The sequence below is a fragment of the Antennarius striatus genome, chromosome 8 (genome assembly GCF_040054535.1).
Source record: "Antennarius striatus isolate MH-2024 chromosome 8, ASM4005453v1, whole genome shotgun sequence".
Classification (NCBI taxonomy): Eukaryota; Metazoa; Chordata; class Actinopteri; order Lophiiformes; family Antennariidae; genus Antennarius; species Antennarius striatus.
The window spans coordinates 1,997,398-2,014,202 of record NC_090783.1 but is presented as its reverse complement, the minus strand read 5'-3'; the positions used below and the strand labels follow the sequence as shown (position 1 = coordinate 2,014,202).

The following is a 16,805-nucleotide window of genomic DNA, read 5'->3' as shown; positions in this document are numbered from 1 at the left end:
GTCTCACGGAAGTCTGACTTTTATCCGAACAAGACAGGAGACAACTGCGTTTAAAGTGTCAGAGTTTCTCAACTTGAGTTTGAGAAACGGGTGAAATGATGCGCGAATAGATGCTAAAACGGGGAAATAAAAGGTCCGGGAGCAACCTGGGGGGTGGGGGGGGTCCAGGTGGACATCTTTGGAGAAGCGACGGCGGAGGCAGAGGAAGATTATACATATAAATTGTAAAAAAACGGCGTTGCAAGGGGGCCAGATTGTTGCCCGAGGCGGTGCCTGCTCCATATTGTGTTAAATTTCTTGACAGGAAGCCGCCCCGTGCTGGTGAATACTGAACGGTAATCAGAGCTGCTTGAATAAACGCCTCGCCCCCCACCCTCCCACCACCACCACCTCCTCCATTACTGCGAATTAATTCGACTTTATTTATCCAATTTCTGGAGCTGACAGAACGTTAATTTGAGTTGAGATTTCTCTGTGCCGTTCCGCCGCTGACCCGACGCCTCGGGATTGGCGTGTTGTAATAACCTGAATCTTTTCGCCAGAAGCTGCGATAATTGTTACCTTATTAGCATGTAAATTGTTTAATTAATATTATTATGAAGAACCATATAATCCCTCGGTTACTTGACCCCGAGTCCAGGCGAGAGCCGGCTTTTCTGCATTTCAATGTCTGGCTTTTTTTTTTTTAAATGGACTCTTTAATGTCAGATTGTTAAAAAAAAAAAAGAAAGAAAGAAAGAACCCCCCCCCCAAAAAAAAATCTGAGTGTAACTTTGAACGGCTTGAGAGCTTCTTTTCATGTCGCCCCCTCTTGAGCTCTATCTCCACCGTTTTATTTCCTCGCTGCTCTTTTTTTTTTTTTAATGTGTATTTATTTTCCCGAAACATCAAAAACCTCCGACGCCTTCTTGTCGTAAAAAGGCTGTTCCCTCCAACCAGCCGGCCCTCCCCTCCTCCTTTTCCCATGCGGCCTTGCAGCAGCCTGAACCTCACGTGGCGCCGGGATGAAAAGCAGCCCTTGACACGAGGTCCTAGGAGACGGCGCCATTTAAATTCGCTTTTTTTTTTCTTCTTCCTTTCTAGTCGGGCACGAGTGACGCCGTCAGATGCCGGCTTTAATTAATTTGATAATAAGACGGGCGACGCTCTCGCAGGCCGGGGGGGCTGGGGTTTGGCCAATCCCACGTCTAAAGGGAAGACAAACACTGAACTACGGGTCCTCGCTGTGGACAATATTGTTGTTGTAGATTTCAGGGAGGTCATGGAGGAGCTTTGAGGGGGTTTTCAGTGAATCCTCAGGTCAGAACAATAAGAGTCTGATTCTGAGTGGTTTCATCCCATTCTACTTTCTATTCCACTTTAAATCCTAAACTTTTGATTTCATGTATATTTACTGTCTGTTTTACTTTACAGATTGCTTCACAGCCAATACTTTGATTAAAAAAAACAAAAACGATTTAAATATTGACTACTTTGCCTTAATTTTAGCAAATTCAGTCTATTTATAAAGCGCCGCCGCTGCTAACGCAGCTAAAGACTCCAAGCTGCACCTGGAACGTTCAGCGGTTTCCAAAAGAAGACACACGGTTCATTCCAGAAGAGGTTTTTGGAGTGCTTAAAGTCTAATGAGATGATGATATTTATTTTTAAACTCATTTCTGACTTCACTTCAGGTCTGAATGTGTCCAGAGACACGGTAACCAAGGCAACCTGGCCTACTGTACTCCTAACCTGAGGCGTCCCAGTGGGGATACACGCCCTCCAGCTGTCAAACACACACCCTGTAGTTAACATTTAGTTTGTCGTGATGAACAATCAAACCAAAAAATAAATAAATTACATTAAATTAAAAAAATTCTTCTTTAAATACGGAAGAAACAATAAAAGTGTGATCACATAGGTCACCACACAAAATAATAAGAATGTGTTATGAGCCACGAAACCCTCAAAACGCCTCTGGAGAGGAGGAATAAAGACATATTTAGTTTTTAATTAGCAAAACTAAGGTGAAGCAGCGCAGAGTTAATGACTCAATTACTGCTACAAGTTCATTTTTAACTATCTGAGATGAAGTCAGTCATTATTTAGGTGATTGGTCGATAATTAAGAGTCTAATCTAAATTAATTGCAGGGAGGTTTTTTCCTTTGTGTAGCCCCCAAAACCAGAAGGAGATGCTGTTCCAATTAAAAGTAAAGGGATTTCATGAACTTAAGTTTAGTTGGGGGGTTTTTTCCCACCAATCCTGATGCAGAATGAAAAGAAGCTTTTGATGGTTTTGGAGAAGGAGGAACCCAAGCAGGGGATGGTGGGGGCTGAGGGGGGGGTAAACATTTCATCCATCTAATAGTCGGTGTAATCATGTTTCTGGAAGAATGTTAGGAGGAAAAGCAAATTGTGATTGATGTAAGGTTATTTTCTTTGTTCACATCTTCTATGGTAGATTAAACACGATGCCTTTAAAGTCCATCAATGTCTGCCTGTGGATAAACACACATACACTGGATTTATTAAAAAAAAAAAAGAAGAAGAAAGAAAGCTAAACCTGCAAAAATTCCTTTTTTCAATTAAATGTGACTTATCACCTTTTCCTAAAATGTGCTTAATACGCCAAAAATGTTCAATGCTTGAAAGAGTCCGAAATGCCGTTTTAATTGTTATCAGTGAGTCGGATCTCCCTCTGTCTCCCTTCCTCCCCCCCTTTTTCCTCTCTTTTCCTCGGCTGTCTTGGCACAAGCCGCACGGAAATAGACCTAATTAACCACCCAACCCCCCAGGGAAATCCGCTATGCAAATGAACATTTACAAAATAAAGTAATGATATCATTTGAGAAGTCCTGATGCCAATTTTTTACGCATTGGCTCAAGGTATTTGCATATACATTTAAACCGCCCAGCCAATACTTTATTGATCATCTGGAACGTGTGTGTGTGTGTGTGTGTGTGTGTGTGTGTGTGTGTGTGTGTGTGTGTGTGTGTGTGTGTGTGTGTGTGTGTGTGTGTGTGTGTGTGTGTGTGTGTGTGTGTGTGTGTGTGTGTGTGTGTTCAGGGGAGGTCTTAAGACAAATGTTCAGATCGGATGGGCGCTGGGGAAGAATGGATCAGCCTATCCGGCCACTGGCTTGGCAGCTGAAGCCCAACAAAACCATCTGGCAGGAGAGAAATGGTGGAAAGAAGGTGGAGAAAGTCAACCCCCCCACCCTTAACCCATCCACCCTCCCCCTGCCCCCACATCCCACCGACACCCCTCTCTGAGACCTCAGCTTAAATCTGTAAATGAGAAAAGATGTTTTAATTAGAAGGCAAGTTGCTGCGCATCTCATTTAAATCACTGTAATGAGAAGATCAGTCAAAATGAACCCAAATGAAAGGATCGAAGCTGTTAGAGACGAAGGCCTGATCATCTCATCTCATCTCATCTCGTCTTGTCTCATTTCATTTCATCTCATCTCGTCTCATTTCATCTCAGCTCAACTCATCTCATCTTGTCTCATCTCGTCTCATCTGGTCTGGTCTCAGCTCAGCTCAAGTCATCTCATCTCAAGTCATCTCAACTTGTCTCATCTCATCTTCTCTCAACTCAAGTTGTCTCATCTGAGCTTGTCTCATCTCCTCTCATCTGATCTCAACTCAGTTCAACTCGTCTCATCTCATCTTGTCTCATCTCATTTCATCTCATCTCGTCTCATCTTGTTTCGTCTCTTCCCAGCTCAACACATCTCATCTAATCTCAACTCAACTCGTCCAAACTAGTCTCATTTCATCTTCTCTCAACTCAACTCATCTCAACTCAACTCGTCTCATCTCATCTCGTCTCAGCTCAACTCATCTCGTCTCATCTCTTCTCTATTCTTCTCATCTCATCTTGTCTCATCTCATCTCAGCTCATCATCTCATCCCAGCTCCTCTCATCTCATCCCAGTTCAACTCATCTCAGCTCATCTCATTGAGGTCCATGTTCATGTTCTTTTCTCATCTGACAGGGCTTCTCATCAATATGTCCATGTAACATCTGGATCACCGATGCCTTTATCATCGTTTGTCTTAGACCAATTCCTGAAACTGATTTTAGAGAAAAATTCTGTATTTCCTGTTTAACATATTTCACCTTCCAGTTCAATCGGCAGAAAAAAACAAATCAACTAAAGATTAGTATTTATTTATTATTATTAAATAAATAAAGTGTTTATTATAATAATAATAATAATAATAATTATTATTATTATTATTATTATTATTATTATTATCAACTCATACCTAAAAATTATTCTCTTGGAAAGTCTTTGGGGCTTCTCGGGTCAGCTTGTAGAGTCAAGACACTGGTGGCGACGACGGCTGATGACCCCGTAGAGACTGGTAAAGTAAAGATGCTGGCAAATTAGCAAAGACTGGTCGTTGATGGAGAGGTGGAGATGTTATTTATTTGATAATGTGCTTTTCTATAAACCTTGAATTTGTTCAAACTTTCTTCATATTTCATTTTGATTTTTATGTTTTGGGCATTAAAATCTTGTGACTGGGAAAATATCCTGTTTCGACTTACCTGCTTTTCTTGCCACGAGCGCTGCTGTAAATTATCCTGACTAGATATATGTTTAAATATTTCTAGTTTTTATGTCATAAAGCTGGAAAACGTCCTACTCCTTCACCTGGCAGCCATAATAATATCAAACACAGTGACATGATTTCTACAAAACAGACAGGGGTGATCTTTACACTCTGGGAACCCCCACGGAAGAAGCACATCTACCTCTTCTTTAGACAATTAAAATCAGAAGATCTGCTTCATTAACATAAAAACTCACCTGCATCCACTAAACATCATGTTTATTATATAATCTTTGCGCCATACGTGAATTAGAACTACAGATGCGGTAAAGTGACATCATAACCCTGAGGGCAGAGCTGTGGGAGTTATAACATTCATCAATATTATATTTACGAGATTAATGGACGAAAGTTTGACACCGTAATCCTATTATTAAACACTAAAAGCACCTTTTTTTGTGTGCTGCACAACCACAGCACTATTGTCTTTATTAGTCAAACAACCGCTCCAGGAACTATTTGTCTTCCTGTCTTTTTTTCATGCCAGTCCTGACAGCATGCAGTCGATGGCAGGCAGCCAGAACAACTCAACAGTATCAGTAATTAATGCTCAATGATATCAGTCAGAGAGTGAAATAATTCCAGATAAACTGCCGGTCCAAGCACAGCCTGATGATACCCTCCGGAATATCCCATCCCAGCATATGTCTAATTGTTTACTACATGTTTACATAAATACAAAATGTTACAGGGATGGGGGGGGGTTTGAGGGGGTGTTTGGGGTAGAGTCTGTACTCTGTAAGACGGAGCGGAAGAATTAATAACAATTTGTGGCAGATAATTACTTATCAATTAAAGCTGTTATCCTGCCTAATTAGACAACGTTCATTAAATTCAGCCAATTTAAACCTTAATCAAAGTTAGCAGGGCCTGACAGCAGAGTGGAGCAGCGCCCCCCGGTGGAGGAGGGTGGAACCGCATGGACTTCCAAGGCGCGCTGGTGGCGGTTTGTTTTTTTATTATTATTGTGCTTTTAGTTATATCAAGCATAGAATGAGCAAGAAATAATAGATTGCATTATTATTATTATTATTATTATTATTATTATTATTATTATTATTATTATTATTATTATTATTATTATTATTATTATTATTATTATTATTATTATTATTATTATCTGTCAAAGAAATGTAGAGGAGGGTCGTGGATTTGAGCTGCAGCATAAAACTCAAACATGTAAGGTGGAATAAACAATAAGGAATATTAAGAATACTAGAATCAGTCCTGATAGGAATGTAATCAAATCATTAAATAAAAATTCTCAACTAACACACACCAGACTTGAGTAAAAACTTACTTTCCACTGATGATTATTGTCTAAAGTTTTGTGTTACACTGATAAAGACCTGACCCTCTGGCCTCAGCCACTGACAATAAAGCACACGCTTCTCCGAAGGGGAGTGGGATGGCTGGGTGGGGGCGTGAGTGGGGGGGTATGGGGTGGGTGGTGGGGGGTCTCGGCATGAGGAACGAGTTAATTAATATTGGCTCTTGTTGGGTCTAGTTAATGAATGAGTGAATTATGCACCTCTGGGACGCCGCCTCCCCAATCGCTTTAAATTATACCCCGCACCCCTGTTCCAACATTGTCCTCCAATTTCCCCACTCTGATCCTGCACTGATGGGGTCTGTGTCAGCAACCAGACCATGACACAAACACACACACACAGACACAGACACACACACACACACACACACACACACACACACACACACACACACACACACACACACACACACACACACACACACACACACACACACACACACACACACACACACACACAGACTGGGGCTACCCCTGCAGTCTCCATCTGTCTGTCTTTGTCCTGCTCGGGTTTATTCTACTTCTTTGTCTCCGGCAAATTTATTGACACCTTTTTTTCTTTTTTTTTCCTTTTTAATTCAACGCTTCTGCTCGACCTCGCATCATCAGCTCAGGGTGGCAAATAACTTCCATCCCATTAACTCGTTTGAGAGGGGAGGCCAGTCAAACAAAGCTGGGCCTCAATCTCATCCGCACTCACACACATTCACACACACACACACACACATACACACACACAGTCCTGTTGGTCAGAGAGGTGAAAATAGATCCATATTATTTGCATTAAAAGCCCTGCACCGTGAAATTCATTTATAATTACAAAGCAGGGTTCCGTGTGTGTTTTGCAGATCATGTGTGTGTGTGTGTGCAGAGTGAATGGGCCTGATTGGTTATTTTGTGATATGCTAACACAGAATGCACAGTGACAGACTGCAATTATCCAATTATTGTAACTGTCAAAGTTGATTCACTGCAGTCTGAGTGGAGGCTGCCTTAAATAAAGAGAAGGATCTATGCATGACTTCCGTTTGAGTGACTTTTTGTGACTCTTTATTTAAAGTTAACTGCTTCAGCAAACACACAGCTGTCAGACATCAGTCTCTATGCTGCAAATGAAGGCTGGTCTTGACGAGAAGTTTGCATTTTCAATTCTATTTGAATGAAATGAAAATGTGGGCCAAACTTTTAGCGTCTTCTAAAAGTGAAAGGTTTTTATTTTAAGGTGCAGTTACAGAAAAATCCTGCAAACTTTCCCAAAAATGCATTTAATTGTAAAATCTGTAAAAATTTATCATTGTGAATAAAAAATGTATTAATTTTAATCACAAAACAAAATGTGGGTCTACTTTCTCTCCTCCGCCAAGCCTCGTGGACCTCCAGCGCCCCCGCGTGGGTAAAACGGCGCAGTGCAGGCATCTTTTTTAGCTCTTTTACGAAAATATAATAAATATATCAGCTATCGTATTAACGCGAGCACGTTGTCATAGAGACCAAAATAAATAACAAATATTACAGCATAAGGTCTACTTTAGTTTGATTAAACACAATTTTATTTAGGAATCTGCGTGAAGCTAATTAATTGGCTTTGCTAACAAGTTAGCGTGGTACCATTTTAATTGGAGTGCTAAAGCGGAAGTAAACAGATACTTCTCCAACGTAATTGGCTCAAAGTTTGACCTACTTTTTAAACACAGCGTTTGCGTGACTACGTCATGACGCTATGATGATTGGTGATTGGACAACGTCCGAACTCTCTGAGCATGTGACCAGATTGCTAGCGCACCTGCTAGCTCATTAACGCCGGAAGGAGCCGCCCGTCTTTCCCCGTAAATCAGCCCGCGGCTGTCGCTTGCTTTTGGGCCGTTATGGCGGAATGTCGGAGGATTCCGTTAACCCCGTTTACCGGTGACACTTTTGTGAAACCGGCTCCGGTACAGAAGTTTCCGGACGAACCCCGAGACGCCGTGGAGACGGTCCGGCTGGAGCTGACTCTGTTCGAGTCCGGTGAGCGGAGTTTCCCCGAGTTCAGCTACAGTCAGCTGCTGGACAACAAAGTGAGACTTTAGTTGTGTCAAAAAAAAATACATTAATAAATAAAAATTTAAATTTAATAGGAAATTTTATTTCAAATCTGGTAATTGGACCAAACAAAAATTTGACATGTTTGAAGTTATTTAGAGCTTAATTTTTTTGCACGTAATGTCAAAATAGTAATTAAAAAATAGCTTTGTTTTATTTTAGTGGTCTAAGCCACGGAAAATCATTTTACAATTAATATTTTGCATGAAAAAAAAGTCCAGATAATTGTTTTTTTTAGATTAAAGAAACACATTCTGACATTAAAAGAAATTAATAACTAAAGTTAAAAGGAAATCCGATAACTGGTTAATAGGTTTGACATGTTTGAACTTATTTAGACATGGAAACGTTTTTTTCTTATTTGCATGTAATGTCAAGATTATAAAAAAAATAGATGTTTTATCTTATTGGTTTAAATAACAGAAAATAATTTTCCAATTAATATTTTCTATGAAAAAAATATACAAGTAATAGTTTTATCCCCCGTTACTGTTTTTTAATGAAAGGAACGCATAAGAACAAAATGAGTCACTTTTGGGCATGCAGTTGTTTTATTTATTAAAATGTGGTTACTGGTTTTCTTTTTCCTGGCTGGTTTTTATTTCTTTGAGATTAAACTCTCTAAAGGAGACGTTCCACATAGTGGGTTTGAGGAAGAGGAAAAGAAAGCTGATGAAGAAGCCACTGCTCTCGCGAGGAAGTATGAGGAGAAATATGTGAGTCCTTCAGCAATTGGTTGAGTTGGAAATTATGTGGATTAGCTGGATAAATAATTGTTGTCAGATTTAGTCGGTTAAATGTGACCAAACTGTTAAATTATCCCCCATAAAGATGTACAACCAGTTTTAAAATGTTTATATATATAATATAATACATATTATATAATTTAAGTAGAGTAGAAATTAATTTCTCTGTTGTACACAGAAAAAGCACACAGAAAGCACCAGAATGTGCCATTTCATGTAGCTAAATTCAGCATTTTGTTTTTGAATTGTAAAATTTGTGTTAATATAGTTAAACAAATCCTAACTGGAAAGACGCTGCTAAAATATTTTTTCCTCATTTCAGGGCGGCAAAGCAAAGAAAAAGGACCGTATTCAGGACTTGATCGATATCGGATACGGTTACGATGAAGAGGATTCTTTCATCGACAACTCGGAGGCTGTGAGGCGGCGCAAAATTTCATTTAAATCAATATATTAGACTTTAAAACGTTTAAAGTCTTCTTTTTTTTTAAAAATCCAATTACAATCTCGATTCTGTCCCTGCAGTATGATGAGTTTGTTCCGGCGTCCATCACGACCAAATTTGGTGGCTTCTATGTAAATTCGGGGGTGCTGCATTTTCGCCAGGCTTCGGACACAGAAGACGTCCCGACAGGAAACACGTCTGACGCCTTCAGAGTGAGTCGTGAGGCTCTTGGAGTGATTCTGTCTCAGTAAGACGTAACGATCTGGAACATTTTACAAACGTAATCTCATTCTCCAACAGGAAAAACCAAAGAAGAAACTGTGCAGAGAAGATGGAGACGTGAAAAACAGTTTGGATGCTGAGAAGTGAGGCTCGCCCAGGTATCAAGAACTCATTTATTTCTTCTCCTGAGAACGATTTTATTTCTCTTGTAGCGTTTTGACTGAATTTGTGGCGGATGAGATGAGGAAGAAGAAGAAGAAGAAAGCCGCTGGCCCTTTAAGCGTCGCCAGCATGCTGAGGGAGGGACAGACGATGGGGGTGTCGACCCAGAGGTCGTCGCCGATCGTGGTCGTACCCACCACCCCTCTGTGCCCGGCGGACGCCGGCGGCGGCGGCGGCTCCGGTTTGACCGACCCGCTCCTCAGTTTGATCGGCTCGACCAACGACCACGCCCTGATCCAGGCGGTCAGCGCCGTGGATTTCGACATCGATTTGGAGTCTTTGCTGGACGTCAGCGAAGGGAGTCTGGGTTCTCAACCCGCTGCAGAGGTGCCGCTTTTCCATCCCGGCGCCATCGATTACCCCCGCCCTCCGAACGCAGGCGGCGCCCTTCAGCTGAAGCCTCATCCGGGACAAACGCAGCTCCTGAGGCCCCCGTCAGCTCACGGGTGCGTCCCACTACCGGAGGGACTTCCTCCGGGTTTGGAGCACAGCATCGGACGACTGGCGGCGGTAAGTGAATAAAACATGGATCAATAATGTACAAGCGACGCTCACGCTCCTTTTTTCAGGCCGCCAAAACCTCCGAAGGGGAGTCGAAACTCAAGTTCTTCACGCCGGACATCAACTCCATCCTGAGGGAGTGAGTTCTGGCGTCGTGTTTTCTCCACCGCGTGTCGTTTCTTGGAACACGTCTGACTCGTCTCTCGCCGTGTTTTTCCTTCCAGCATCGAGCTGCGGTGTCGGGAACACGGCGGCCAGCTGCGCTCCAGGGTCTACACCCACCTGTCGTCCTTCCTGCCCTGCAGCAGAGACACGCTGCTCAGACGAGTAAAGAAACTGCTGGACACACACACACACACGGTGAGCGTGCTTTATCGTTGACACTCGGCGGCTCGATCACATTTGACTCTCTCGACCTTCCGACGCCGATAAGGAGGAGGCGCCGCCCGACGCCGACGATCCGCTGCACAAACTGAAGGACGCCGTCGGCAGGGCCATGCCGGAGCAAGTGGCGCTCTTCCAGGAGAAATGTCAGGTTTACGAGCAAATCAGGGCTGCAAAGTGAGTTTATTATCGATGAGAGATGGATGCACTTCCTGGTTTTAACGTCTAAAGATGTTTTTTTGGGTATTTTTTATCTCGTTTCAGAGCAACCGAGGAGGAGAACGGCCAGGAGGACAACGTGGAGGAGAAGGGCGGGAAAAGAGGAGGTCCTAAGAAGTTGTTCAAGTGGAACGATGAGATCAGGTTGGAAATATCTTTTTTAAAAATCATAATTAGATACTCAAATTTTTTATTTTTTAAAGATTTTTTTGTAACCTGCTTCATCCTGCAGGCAGTGCTTGTTTCAGGTGTTGAGGCTGAAGCTGCAGCAATGCAAGACGCAAAAAGGAAGCCAGGAGCTGGAGGAGTACCTGAAGACGGTGTTGGATAACGAGGTTAAGCCGCTGTGGCCGAAGGGATGGATGCAGTCCAGGTCCGGTTTGACCCCCAGAACCTGAGTGTCTTGAGCGTAGAACTCCATTTTTCACGCAGACGCGTTTCGGCGTGTTTCAGGGTTCTGATCCGGGAGAGCAGGAACGTCTTCAACCTGCTCACGTCGTCACCGTGAGTGGAGGAACATCTCCGTGAGCGGATGTTCTGACCTCCAATCAGCTCGATGTCTCCCTCAGGGCGAAGCGGTCCAGGCTCGACAGGAAGCCGCCGTCTGTTGTGGTCAGGTCAGACGTCTGCAGGGCGCCGCCGATGAAAGGTCTCCCAGAGGGCGCCATCGCCGCCTCCACGTCGCTTGATGCTGCTTCCCTGAGGCCGGTGGAGGTTAAACCGGCGAAGCCCCCCACGGACGAGCCTGTCGTCGTCGCGGCGACAGCCCCGACACCCTCCCTCCTGGATCTCCTCGCCGACCAGGCGCTGGCTCGCGAGCAGCCGCTCCCCTTCTCGCAGGAGCTCCTGGCGGCGGCCGTCTCCAACTACCAGCGTTCGATGCAGCGCTGGAGCGTCAGCAGCCCGCCTCTTCCTCCGCCGCCGCCGCAGTCCAGCCCCGTCGGGTTCCCGCTGAGCGCCGCGAGTCCGGGGGGGTTCCCTCAGGTCGCACACCTCGCCAGGCGCCAGATGACGCCCGATGAAGCCGACGTGACCCTCCAGTAAAAACCTCCAAACTTTTTCTGTAGGTTTGACTCATTTTTTTCCAGATATTTAACAAAATTTAAAACTTATATCAAAGAAATGCAAACAATATTTCATTAATTCACCATTTATAGAATGAATTGGGGAAAAAGAATTTGTGTTTTTTCTTTTTTTTTCTTTGAGGTTTCCATGGAGACGGACGGATGCACGATGGATCCCGAATAAATGGATGTGGAATAAATAAGCAAATACTGATGTGAATTCCGCCACTGAATTCTGGTTCTGCCTTGAAACAAAACCGTTAACTGTTGGAAGATTTTGTCAGAGATGTGAAAGATTTACTTTGAATTAATAAAGAGTTTATATTTTGTGCAACCGCTTCCTTTTTTTTCTTTTTTTTTTAGCTTTAATGTTTAAAACGAGGTTAAATTAATCTCATCTGAATCAAAGATGTTGCCGGTAATCGCTGTCGTGTTGCAGACAGAAGAACTGATGCATGATGGGAGTTTTTTTTGGGGGGGGTAGTTTATCTACAAAGAAACAGGCGAAGAACAAAACGTGTTGTTTGTCGCTGCACACGACTGGAATTCCTTTCTAGAGATGTTTTTCCGTTGAAGGAAGGACGTGAAGATTGTCGTGCAGATTATCTGCTTCTGAAATCCAGTTTTTGTTTTGTTTTTCTTTTTAGAGTTTGGAAATGATGCGGTTTTTAAAAAAAAAAAAAAAGATGGTCGCAGCTCCGATCTGTTTGAGTCCATCCTGGCGCCGTGAGGAGGATTTCACAGCCAGATCATCACCTGCAGGAGGACGACCAATAAGAACTGTCCGTTCTGACTGTTCGCAGCACCTGAAACAGGAAGAGGATGCTTTAAAACTCCTCCCAGGATGCATCAGTCATCTACCCGACCAAACCGAACCCACCTCTGCCCGTCAGGATCTCCACCTCCACTGTAAAGTTTTTCTGCTCCAGTGGACCCGTCGCCAAGACTGTATATGTCCCAGCATGCTCTCTTCCTGGACGAGCGGGCAGGACGACGGCCTGCCCGTCTCTGAACCATGTGACCGACGGTTCGGGGTTTCCTGTCACCTCGCAGCCGAGGCGTTCTCCTTCCCTCACACGCAGTTTGGTGGGACAGGTGAGCTGCGGTCCGACTGGGGGGGGGAGAAGTGGGGGGGTTAGAGATGATTTCCAGAGGGAGGGGGTCGGTGTGATGACTAGAACTGAACACCTTCAGCGTGTGTCTCCACTCACACAGGACAGTGGCGGTGTAGTTCTGCGACTTCACCACTAGGGGAGGATGTGGGCCTTCAGCTCCCAGTTCCAGCCTGGCTTCACACCAGTACTGGACCCCGTTATCCTCTTTACGGGGGCTGATGTCCAGAGAGAACACCTCCGTCACGGGTTTACTCTCCGTGTTGTTGGACTGCAGTCGACCCAGTGACCTCTGACCTCTGTAGAAGGTCACCGTGAGGTTTCCAACCGGAGCGACGTCCTGGACCGAACACTGCAGCGTGTACGGCTGGCCCTCGAACAGAACCCCGCTGTGATTGGACACGCCGATGGACACGACTTCTGGAGGCTCTGTGGGAACGGATCCACGGTCAGAACCGTGGGGAAAAAAAACCCACTGGAACCACATGTGTCAAACTCGAGGCCCGGGGGCCAAATGTGGCCCTCCACATCATTATATGTGGCCCACGAGAGCTTTAAAGGTTAAAGTGTCTGTAAACTAAACTGAACTCACTGTAGACCAGCAGAGGGAGGCTGATGTCACACTGGCCCCCGTGTTCGGACAGGGCGTAGCACGTGGCTCTGATGCCCCACTCGCTCATCCTGTCCACGCTCCACACCAGGTAGCGGTCCATGGTGGGTTCAGGCGCCGCCTGGACATCAGGAGATCAACGGATTGGAGCGTTAGTCTGACGCGTGATGTCATCGTGTGACGGCTTTGTCTCCGCTCGAGTTCCTTTAGTTTGATTCGTTTCAACCGGAGGCCTCTGTCCCCGAGCAGCGGGCTAACATCCTCACCTTTCACTTCAATTCAAAAAACTTTATTAGTTCCCCAAGGGGCAATTGAAAGCACATAAAGCAGAATAGGTGTAAAACATATCGTGTAAACAGTGTAAATGTAAACAATAAACGTAAATAATAACAACATAAATATAAATACAATGTTTATGTTGAATAATAATTCAAAACCTAGTTAGTTCAGAACCAAGTGAGTTAGTTCACAACAAAACCTAGTTGGTTTAGAACCAAATTTGTTCAAAACCTAATGAGTTAGTTAGTTAGTTAGTTAGTTAGTCAGTTAGTTAGTTAGTCAGTTAGTTAGTTAGTTCAAAAACTAGTTCGTTTAGAATCTAATTTGTTCAAAACTTAATGGGTTAGTTCAGAATCTACTGTAGATTAAAAACTTGTTTAGTTATTACAAAACCTGCTTAATTTATAAACCTGGTTAGTTGGTTCAAAAAATAGTTAATTTAAAACATAGTTCAAAACCTAGTTAGTTCAAAACCTAATGGGGTAGTTAGTTAGTTAGTTAGTTAGTTTAAAACCTAGTTATTACATACCTACTTAATTTGAAAAGCCTAATTAGTTCAAAAACTAGTTAGCTTAAGACCTAGTTAGTTAATCAAAAACTAGTTAGTTCAGAGCGTGTAGATGCGATGTGGGGGCAGTGTGTGTTCCTACCAGGGACACCTCCCATCCCAGCAGAGAGAACCCCGCCCTCTGGACGGAGCAGTTGGCCCTGAAGGGATCCCCAAACCTGCAGGAGAACGTCCCCACATCATCAAGAGCCCCCCATCACCCCCTCACATTGTCTTTGTGGGCGTACCTGACCACCAGAACGGGGGGCCACAGCATCAGGGGGCAGCTGACCTTCTCCTCCGACTCCCCGGGGTCGTCGGGGAGGGGGGGCGTCGGCGCTGGGAGACTGAGAGGCGGAGAAGGGATGGATGGGAGCATTGTTGTCGGGGAGGGAGAGGGGGGAGAGACTTGAGGTGGTAAAGGTGGAGCAGATGTGTGAATGGAAACAGGGGGTGAGGTAACTGGGGGTGGCAGGAGTGATGGGGGGGCAGGGGAGGACACAATCCATCACTTATGTATGTGGAGATAAACCAGGAACAAGCAGCAAACCTTAACGGAAAGAACCCCCCCCCCGTCTGAATCCAGTCCTCCGTATTTACCCACCCAACACAAAGGTCAATTGAATTTAGCTGTTTTGTAAAAAATTGGGCTGCTTTGAGCTGATCTATTGTTCACCATTGTTTGGTAGCGCTCTGAGTCCACCCAGTGTGTTCCTCTGAGGAAGGAAGGACACCCTGCCCAAAGAAAAGAAGTCACTCCTCCTCTCTGGGACCATTGTTCCACCGGGGGGGCCTTCCTCCTGCCTGATCCACCTATCTATCTGTCTATCTATCTATCTATCTATCTATCTATCTATCTATCTATCTATCTATCTATCTATCTATCTATCTATCTGTCTATCTGTCTATCTATCTATCTATCTATCTATCTATCTGTCTATCTGTCTATCTGTCTATCTGTCTATCTGTCTATCTATCTATCTATCTATCTATCTATCTATCTATCTATCTATCTATCTATCTATCTATCTATCTATCTATCTATCTATCTGTCTATCTGTCTATCTATCTATCTATCTATCTATCTATCTATCTATCTATCGGTCTATCTGTCTATCTGTCTATCTGGCTATCTATCATCTAATGTGTCCCTAAAACCAGCCTATCGAAATTATTATTGTTATTATTGTTGTTGTTGTTGTTGTTGTCCAAAGTTGTTTAAATCAATCCACTGGACTTTAACAAAGTTTCTTGAAGATGTTTCACCTTTCACCCAAGAGGTTTCTTCAATTCTAAGTATTATTGTTATTATTATTATTATTATTATTATTATTAATAATAATAATTATTTTATTTTATTTTATTAAATAAAATTAATAAGTTAAATTAATAATTTTATTATTATTGTTATTGTTATTATTAAATTTCTTTTAAATTTCATTGAAGTATTAGACTTGAAGCTACTGTAGTGAATATATTTACAATACTGTACTTACTCAGGTATGACAATCACACACACACACACACACACACACACACACACACACGTGCCACTGATTAAATGGTCTCATAGTAACACACACACACACACTTACACACACAGTGGGATGATTTCAGAAACTTCCTCACAAAACTATACTTTAAAACTCTTCATCCAATTAAAACGTGAACCGTCCAATCATCCCTGAAGGCCACGCCCTCCGGCGAGGCCTCCCCAGGTCTGTTTTAAACGTCTGCCCCCCTCCTGCCGTGGCGTCACTCACCTGAGCCCACAAGGCTGGTCAGCAGAAGAAGTGTGATTGGCCCCCCAGGTGTGAACATCCTCCTTCAGGTGACCCGGCTCCAAACAGCTGATGCGGCGTCCTGCTCAAACACGAGCGGCTGGCTGGGTGATGCTGGCGGCGACACGGCCCGAGACTTCTGAGAAAACACTGGGTACATGTCAGGGTTTTATGGGAGTGAGGGTGTGTGTGTGTGTGTGTGTGTGTGTGTGAGCCTTTGTGTGTCTGCAGTCGATGATCAGGCGATTCCTTGGCTTCTGAAACCCACCATGGGCGTTCTCTGTTGGTACATCAAGAGAGGAAGGAAGGGAGGGTCAAGAATAATGCAGCGTAGTATTGCTGCACAGAGGGCAAGAGTGAGTGTGAGAGAACAGAAGAAAACAGAGGAGGCAGTGATGGTGTGTTATCTTTACAGAACAAAAGGTAGGAACTCAAGTCAGATGTGTGTGTGTGTGTGTGTGTGTGTGTGTGTCATGGTCGTCCAGTTAAATCCTCTTCTTAAACTGTTCTTTATATTTAAGCGAATAGTGAATAAATGGGGGATTTGTTTTTGTCATTAAAAAAAACCCCAATACAAATATTTATTTTATTTTTAAAATACAAAAACATAAAATTAACAACAGCAAAAATAATATCAATTTTTCTTATTTATTCCATT

The 16,805-nt window shown here is 43.6% G+C and overlaps 2 protein-coding genes across 3 annotated transcripts; one reads left to right on the top strand and one right to left on the bottom strand.

Moving 5' to 3' along the window:
- The first annotated feature begins 9,668 nt into the window (after window positions 1-9,668).
- On the top strand, window positions 9,669-12,228 carry LOC137599876 (ubinuclein-1-like). Its single transcript, XM_068321088.1, has 8 exons — window positions 9,669-10,160; window positions 10,220-10,290; window positions 10,376-10,478; window positions 10,585-10,712; window positions 10,800-10,898; window positions 10,987-11,127; window positions 11,208-11,258; window positions 11,324-12,228. The coding sequence occupies exons 1-8, from the start codon at window positions 9,669-9,671 to the stop codon at window positions 11,796-11,798; spliced, it is 1,560 nt and encodes a 519-aa protein (XP_068177189.1). The 3' UTR covers window positions 11,799-12,228.
- Window positions 12,229-12,492: 264 nt separating this feature from the next.
- On the bottom strand, window positions 12,493-16,444 carry LOC137600283 (intercellular adhesion molecule 2-like). 2 transcript variants are annotated; one of them, XM_068321840.1, is made up of 7 exons: window positions 16,130-16,444; window positions 14,615-14,828; window positions 14,470-14,545; window positions 13,523-13,661; window positions 13,030-13,359; window positions 12,699-12,929; window positions 12,493-12,624 (listed from the first exon to the last, which is right to left on the bottom strand). In XM_068321840.1, the coding sequence occupies exons 1-7, from the start codon at window positions 16,185-16,187 to the stop codon at window positions 12,557-12,559; spliced, it is 1,116 nt and encodes a 371-aa protein (XP_068177941.1). In that variant the 5' UTR covers window positions 16,188-16,444; the 3' UTR covers window positions 12,493-12,556. The 2 variants fall into 2 exon arrangements, with proteins under 2 accessions (XP_068177941.1, XP_068177942.1); XM_068321841.1 differs by having other exon boundaries at window positions 14,615-14,713; window positions 16,130-16,439.
- Window positions 16,445-16,805: the final 361 nt, after the last annotated feature.